General features: G+C 49.1%; 1 protein-coding gene across 2 annotated transcripts in view; it reads right to left on the bottom strand.

Moving 5' to 3' along the window:
* The window catches only part of LOC119323604, a 20,900-nt gene that overhangs the window by 4,474 nt on the left and 7,827 nt on the right, over positions 1–8,599 (bottom strand). Inside the window, exons 2-3 of one of the 2 annotated variants that reach the window (XM_037597297.1) lie at positions 7,837–8,105; positions 3,571–3,782 (exon numbers count right to left, since the gene is read on the bottom strand). In XM_037597297.1, the coding sequence (XP_037453194.1) occupies positions 3,571–3,782; positions 7,837–8,105 (481 nt within the window). The remainder of the gene's footprint in view (positions 1–3,570; positions 3,783–7,836; positions 8,106–8,599) is intronic. The other variant, XR_005156413.1, reaches the window with a different exon arrangement.

Below are 8,599 nucleotides of genomic sequence, written 5' to 3'. Positions count from 1 at the left end.
GGGGGGTGGATCCAATTGTGGCAACCTCCTCATGGTTGTCAACGCAAGTGTATCTCCTTGACTTCGTCTTGAGGGAGGACCAAGAGTTTAGGCTTGTAGCGGGATGGCGCTAACTCGGCGACTGGGCATGTGCGGTTGTCGATATGCCCAAACCATCAGGTTTGCACTGTCGATGGTCCCGCTGGATGACCGGGGAACCAACTTCAAGCTTTGTCTATCACAATCCACCGCATGCACAAGGAACTATGGACTACAATGACGCCTTTTGGTCGCTAGCTTGGAACGACAAAAACCTAAGCGAGATGTGGCCAGCCTAGGAGGGCATTGTAAGGCATCTTAAAGTCAACAACTTCAAGAGAGCACTACTCCCTATGATAATCGACCCTGTTCCGGTCTATCTGAAATATAAGCTTATAAAGCAATGGTTATGTATCTATTAACTCTTTTAAGTGGATTCCTTCACATGTCACCTTATAGCGACGTAAAGAACTGCACCACTCATCTAGATGGCTTGTGGGTCGCCCCTAACACAAGTCTGTTTTGTTACGGATCGTCGGACTATCATCGGCTTGAGGTCCTTTTTTGATCATATTAGTCTTAAGGGAGCTCTCGCCACCGATCAAGACGTGATGAATGCTAAGCTGATCATAGGCAATACAACCAAATGGTAGCGTCACAGGTAGGGTTTGATATTAGAATAATTGAACTCGTCGAACAGAATATGCGCTTCGACCAATATGATCTAGGGGTCAAGGACTGAGGGTGAGCAACACGATGTTCCTGGTCACGACCTTAGTGGTTGTTTGGATAGCAAATGCGTTTGGTTATACATACGAGTTTTTACTTGATATTTAGCAAAACCAATTTTACTAATTTTTCTGTTAATAATCAATGTATAGAAGACTATATTTGGGTTGGGAAGTGTGTTTGTCATTTAGATAACGATTCAGACTATTCTTGTTCTTCCGTGATCTTCTCATTCTCTCGTCAAATTTTGTTGCGGTACAAGTACAAGATAGTTGGTTGATCGATCTCATCGGACGGTCACATACACGCGCATGTAGTCGAGCAAGCTGTTGGATTGATTTGATCCGCCATCTACCAAACGCACAAAATGACAGGCGCATACATGTACGCACATGTAGAGCCTAGCTATCGAGGGTACGCAGTTGGATCAATTCAATCTGTCAACTACAGAATGCCGCATACATGCACATGTAGAAGCTAGCTATCTAGGGCAACCGACTAGATCGATTTGATCCGCCGACTGTTGAACGCACGTGCGCAAATGCTCAAGGAGCTAACCTTGACGGTGGGAACGGCTAGGACGAACGGTGCAGAGGAAGCTTCGGCTAGAGGGCGGCCTCAAGGTGCGGCAAACCACTAGGCCCGTCACGACTGTTGTCAGTCACCGGGACCTGCAGATTCTATTCTTCGGCTGATGAATGTGCCCAACAGGATCGGCGAGAGAGATATAGCATGTTCTTAGAAATTATGGTTTCAGATAGTCCAGTTTTGCATATCTAAGAATTGGTTAGAGTAGCCAAATGTGAGTTTAGTTTGTTAAACCGTCATTCCATTTTATAATTGGACTCTCTACATTCTAACCAAACAACCCCTTGGCATCCCTCCCTATCTCACAACTCTCAACTGGACAAACCACCCCACAAGTGGTTAACATGTGGCAGACAAACCACCCCACAAGTGGTTAACATTTGGCGATCTGGGAGATTCGTCTTTCAATTCTACAAGCTCCATATCGATGAGTCGCGAGAACTCTTGATAGTTAGCTCTTGCGTGGGAACAATTATCGTGGAGTTTGCATGAATTATCACAAGTTTGTTGCTTCATTGGGATTCACTTCTACATAAGTTGGATCCGACAACGCAATGTACCCGCAGTCGATGCCAACTATAGTGTAATTTTGGTCGCTTCATAATGGTAGGGTAGTAGTACATGATTTATGTAATCATTGGAACATCACCTCATGTCAATAGGGGTGCCAAGACACAATTTAGCCAGGTTCCGTCCCCCTAGTCAGGAGTAATAGCACTACTCCCGCCTTGACTAATATGTGGAGAAGAGTACAAACATGGTTACAAAGTGAATCCGACGAGTTCGTAAGCAACTCAACGCTATGATCATCGATCTAGGTGAGATGTGCCAGATCTGCTTGGTCCTTCTTGCGGGGTCTTGGACAACACAATATAGTTGTTAGATGGCGATGAGCTTCTCCTACATGTAGATGTCCTCGTCATATATGGGTAGGAGTCTAGACCAAGTACGAGCGAACTTCTAGCCCCTTTGCCAAGTAACTCGCAAAGGCTTGCCCATCCTAAACCTAGAGCATACACCTCCTTGATCGGTGATGCTCCGTTTGGGCCTCCATAATTCCACATGACGCGTGCATACGACAGTACAGCTACCCATTTGTCATCATCCTCCGACTCAACGACGATTGTACCTTCCCCTCAAGGAAATCAGTATGGGGTTGTACCACACTGTTTCTCATAAGTTGCAACAAGGAATGAGACCTCGGGTCACAGTAACAAGCAAACACGCCCTCGGGTTGTACCACACTCTTCCTCATAAGTCTCGACAAGGAAATTTTGTGGTGATGAAGTAAACTAACAAGTAGCGACAATAAGCAGCGATATTGAGGGGAATGCAAACTCAAGTTGTTTCACGAGGGAAGGAGGAGAAGAAAGAATATGGAAGTAACACTATGGGTCGATGCTCTAAATGGTAGGAACGCTAGAGTGATGACGAGTGGACGAACGTTGCAACACTCATCAAATAGTAGTATGCAGAATGAAAGGACATGACCACACAATACTGGTTGGACAAGTGGAAAACAGAAAGGACCCATTTACGCGAAAGAGTATCTTTCATGATATGGCCATATGGGTAGGAAAGAAGAGATGCAAACCGAAGGAAATGAACCAAAGAGGTGCACGATGGTAGATAGAGACGAGGACGTTTTTTTTTTTGCGGGAATAAAAAAATAGCTCACTTACGCTCACGAGGACGTTGACTCTTGTCACGAGGTAGTAAATAAATTAGCTCACTTACGCTCATAAAAAATGCCTCTAGATTGATGTCTCAAGATATATTTCGCTAGTAAGATGATAACAACAGAACATTTTGGGAAGCAAGTAAGAATTAAACCGACCTAATCAGTTGTTTAGTCTCCTTAGTAAGTAAACAGGCTATCACCCCTTGCCACTTCCATTGACCAAACGAGCCATATCATTATGGTACATTATGGTTATTCAAGTATGGTCATAATTACTGCGTCGAACCGTAAATTCATCATAATTTGGGATCACATGGGGCAAATAATAATTCTATTAGAAAAACTAAGGCGACAATTAATACAACATTTCCATTCTCTATCTTGCATACTATATCCTCTATCCCAAGCTTTTACGATTTCAAATATATATATTTGTAACAAGCATCAAGAGTTGTATGTAGGTTGAACCTCATTTCTTCTACGCATGTAATAGGATTAAGCTTAAAATATAAAATAACAATTATCAATGATTAAAGATAAGTTTAGAATTGTACCTTTTGTGTGATGATGGGATGATCCCTGCTATAATTAAGAACATAGTTACGCATGCCATCCCTATCATCCCGCACAGCTATATACCCATACAATTCTATGGGGTCATGGTTGATGGAACACTCGGCCAACGTCAATGAGAAAAATTGCAACATGTTGCATGGAAAATAAAGTTTTTTGATTGCCTTCGAGAACATCATCGGCTCCAACGGAGCTTCACCAAAGATTACACAACATATAACAATTATTAGTTCATAGACTAGAGAAATTACATACTACAAAAAGGGTAAACAATTAGTTGCCCCAAGTATTGTGCTAAGTTGCAGAGAACGGCTGCCTAAAGAATATAAGAATATTGTCGGTTAGCTCAATGTACGAGTGACAAAAATTACCAACGTGCTTCAAAAGACTCATCTAAGCAAGTTTATTATCCAAGAGTTTTCTGACAACAACAACAACAACAAAGCCTTTAGTCCCAAACAAGTTGGGGTAGGCTAGAGGTGAAACCCATAAGATCTCGCGGCCAAGTCATGGCTCTGGCATGTGGATAGCAAGCTTCCATGCACCCCTGTCCATAGCTAGTTCTTGGGTGATACTCCAATCCTTTAGGTCTCTCTTAACGGACTCTTCCCATGTCAAATTCGGTCTACCCCGACCTTTCTTGACATTCTCCGCACGCTTTAGCCGTCCGCTATGCACTGGAGCTTCTGGAAGCCTGCGCTGAATATGCCCAAACCATCTCAGACGATGTTGGACAAGCTTCTCTTCAATTGGTGCCACCCCAACTCTATCTCGTATATCATCATTCCGGACTTGATCCTTCCTCGTGTGGCCACACATCCATCTCAACATACGCATCTCCACCACACCTAACTATTGAACATGTCGCCTTTCAGTCGGCCAATACTCAGCGCCATAAAACATTGCGGGTCGAACCGGCGTCCTGTAGAACTTGCCTTTTAGCTTTTGTGGCACTCTCTTGTCAGAGAGAATGCCAGAAGCTTGGCGCCACTTCATCCATCCGGCTTTGATTCGATGGTTCACATCTTCATCAATGCCCCCATCCTCCTGCAGCATTCACCCCAAATATCGAAAGGTGTCCTTCTGAGGTACCACCTGCCCATCAAGGCTAACCTCCTCCTCCTCACACCTAGTAGTACTGAAACCGCACATCATGTATTCGGTGTTAGTTCTACTAAGCCTAAACCCTTTCAATTCCAAGGTTTGTCTCCATAACTCTAACTTCCTATTTACCCCCGTCCGACTATCATCAACTAGCACCACATCATCCGTAAAGAGCATACACCATGGGATATCTCCATGTATATCCCTTGTGACCTCATCCATCACCAAGGCAAAAAGATAAGGGCTCAAAGCTGACCCTTGATGCAGTCCTATCTTCCTGACAAGTTTTTGCAAAATTGGACAAAAAAAGGTTAGGTTAGGTATAATACTCCCCTCGTCCACAAGTGTAAGCAATTCCTGACGTTTTGTCCATAAAGTATCTCAATAGTCTTCAACCTCCATCAAAGTAACCCTCATCAAATTATCTCCCAACCTCTCTCACGCTGGCCATTCAGGAGCTACTCTGGCTACTTTAGTGAGGGGCATCATAGTATTTTCCCTTACTCCTTTATCTGTCCTAAAATCCTAGAAATGCTTACATTTGTGGACGGGCGGAATGGTGTTATAAATAAAGAAGATGGTACAATTATATCCGCAAAGCCCTAGCAGAAAATGTATCAATTAATCACCTGAATTGTCAAATGCCCTAGGAATAATCAATAATGTAAAAGTATTGAGTGCAAACCCATGCTGTGAAACATATGCACAAAACAAATTCTTCAACGGTTCGACCTGATCTAATTTGGATGGCCCAAGCCTGAGGTTGGAGTTTGCCGCCAACATGAGCTGACTTTGGGCCATCTAACTTGGCAAAGTAAGTCCAATCATGAAATACAGTAACCAATAGACTAGAGCTGTCTAGATCAATTCCATTTTTACACCCTAAAGCCGTTCAGATGTTCACCAATATGGATTTGTATGTTGTTGCTGCTCACTTTCTCTCACTCGCACAAACGAAAGTGGAATATGGAGCACACTAATATTTCCGGCGCACATACGCCCCGCCGCACGAACGACGCCTCGGCCGTACGAACAGCCTAATTTTTCATTGGGCACGAACTCGGGCTCGGCACATACCGCAGCCACACCCACAACGAAGGACTACTGGAGACTACATCTCTCCTAGCTACTCTCCACTCTGCACAACACCAATCCATGGCTTATATAGCCGGACACACACCAGGCACTGGCCTCACGCATGCACGCACACGCATGAATCGCCCGGCCACTAAGCCAACTAACCACGCCATGCACCCACAACCTGCTAGCTACATGCATGGTCTGACTCTGGACGTGAGCGGCCTCCCGCAACAGCCGAGTCCATCCATCTAGCATGCAACCAACTACTCCGGCCACGCGCACGACGCGGCTGACTCCAACAGATCGCAACGGCCCTCGTGCATGTAGCTCCTTCGCGCAAACGCAACCAACGTGAGCACGAACTCACGACGGGACATACACGCCCACGCACTGGATAGACCGCACCTGGCGCACCCGACGCCAGTCTGCCATCGCTCGGGCATGGCTTATTGCCAACACTCACTCCCTAAGCCATGACCTCGCCGTCGCCGGAGTTGTTGTATCTCCTATCATTGTCGTTGTCATGGCCGTGACCCAGCCCGTGGACCCAACCCGGCGCATCGACGCCGGTCGCACCGCCACGGACCCGACCTGGCGCACCGACGCCGGTCGCACCGTGCTCCGTCACGACCCCGGCGACATACGCCGAGCTCCATCTCCGCCGGCGACACACGCCTGGCGTCCCTGTGCGTCCCGCACGCATCCGACGTGCCCGACGAGTCCGACCGCACCCGTGCATCCCGCACGTCCCGCGCGCATCCGACGCGCCCGACGAGCCCGACAGCACCAGACGCTCACCGCGTGCCGCCTCCGCGTCCGCCATGGCAGCCGCCAGCGACAAACGCTGGAAGGATGTAGCCGAACTCGAGCACGGACTCGAGCACCACGGCGACATACGCCTCCTCCCAACGTCAACCGCACGCTCGTACGTGCGGCCGCGGTCCCGACGCGTCCAGTGCGCACCCATAACACGCACCGGTCGCGCCCGGCTCGCCGCCGCGGCTTATTTGCCCTGCACCGCTGCGGCCTCAACCGCAGCGCACTACCTCCATGCCGTCACGCCGCGCCACAACGCAGGTCCACCGCGGCCACCGCGGCTCCGTGCCACGCGCCTCCACCGTTGTCGCCCCGAGCCGCCACGACCTCTGCGCCACCACGCAGGTCCTCCACGACCTCCTCGTCTCCGCGACCACCGTGCTCTTCGCGCGCACGACATCACACCGCACAGCCGCGGACTCGCCGTGCGTCGCCGCCGCCACGCACTCGCCGCGCGCCGCAGCCGATGCCTCCATGTCGGTCGCGCACGCAGCGTCCGCCGCGGACGCCACCGCGCGCCACGGCCACCCCTCGAACCTTGTGGCTCTGAATACCAATTGTTGTTGCTGCTCACTTTCTCTCACTCGCACAAACGAAAGTGGAATATGGAGCACACTGATATTTCCGGCGCACATACGCCCCGCCGCATGAACGACGCCTCGGCCGTACGAACAGCCTAATTTTTTATTGGGCACGAACTCGGGCTCGGCACATACCGCAGCCACACCCACAACGAAGGACTACTGGAGACTACATCTCTCCTAGCTACTCTCCACTCTGGACAACACCAATCCATGGCTTATATAGCCGGACACACACCAGGCACTGGCCTCACGCATGCACGCACACGCATGAATCGCCCGGCCACTAAGCCAACTAACCACGCCATGCACCCACAACCTGCTAGCTACATGCATGGTCTGACTCTGGACGTGAGCGGCCTCCCGCAACAGCCGAGTCCATCCATCTAGCATGCAACCAACTACTCCGGCCACGCGCACGACGCGGCTGACTCCAACAGATCGCAACGGCCTTCGTGCATGTAGCTCCTTCACGCAAACGCAACCAACGTGAGCACGAACTCACGACGGGACATACACGCCCACGCACTGGATAGACCGCACCTGGCGCACCCGACGCCAGTCTGCCATCGCTCGGGCATGGCTTATTGCCAACATTGTGCAGCAAATACTCATTCGAGAATATGGATAAAATGGGGAAGCTGATTTAGTAATTTGGATACATACTCTCGTTGTGGTCGGTAATGTCGATATCAAACCAGTTTTCCGTGAAAAGCTTGTTCTTGTATATGGCTCCATCACGGTGGCTGCTATTTGAGTAGATACACGGGATGAATATATCAGCAACCTTCGTGGGATTGCTATCTGTGACCTCATTGGTTAACTTCTTCACACTGGTTACTTTCTCCCTCGTATTTGCAGTGTCTAGGCATTTGATAGTGGCACAACCTTCGGGTTTGTACGAGTGTGGCTTATTCTGCTTCTCCTTGTTGCAGCTAGTTGTGCAAACATAAAAGCAAATCTTAACATCCGGCTCAAATAAGATGTATACTATCGCACTTTTATCTAGAAAAAAATGCATACTATCACAGAACCGCCAGGAACCCTAATTAGTGAAATAATCAAACTCTATATTTCCAATTCTGATTCGACCTAATAGCAATTTTAATCCAACAAATACCAATTTCTTTAATTTAATTTGGCCAGAATCCAGATCCGACTGCAGCTAGTAGCTAGTAGTAGGTTGGGCGAATGAGCGAGCCGTTGGAGACAGGGGCGGGCGAACGGGCGTGCGCGGTGCGCGCGTCGGCGAGGCCGGCGTCGGCGACCGGCTGGCAGCTGGTGCGTAGGGGCTCGGGGAGCCCGCCTGGGCGCGGCCCGCAAGCCCCGGCCCCGGAGTCGCCGGCGGGCAGGGCAGCACGGCCGGGGGGCAGCCGCTTTTGGGCCCTTGCGGGGTCGGAGTCGGAGTCGGAGGCGGAGTCGGAGTGCG

Source organism: Triticum dicoccoides, chromosome 6B (assembly GCF_002162155.2).
Source record: "Triticum dicoccoides isolate Atlit2015 ecotype Zavitan chromosome 6B, WEW_v2.0, whole genome shotgun sequence".
NCBI lineage: Eukaryota > Viridiplantae > Streptophyta > Magnoliopsida > Poales > Poaceae > Triticum > Triticum dicoccoides.
This window is presented reverse-complemented; position numbering and strand designations above follow the sequence as displayed.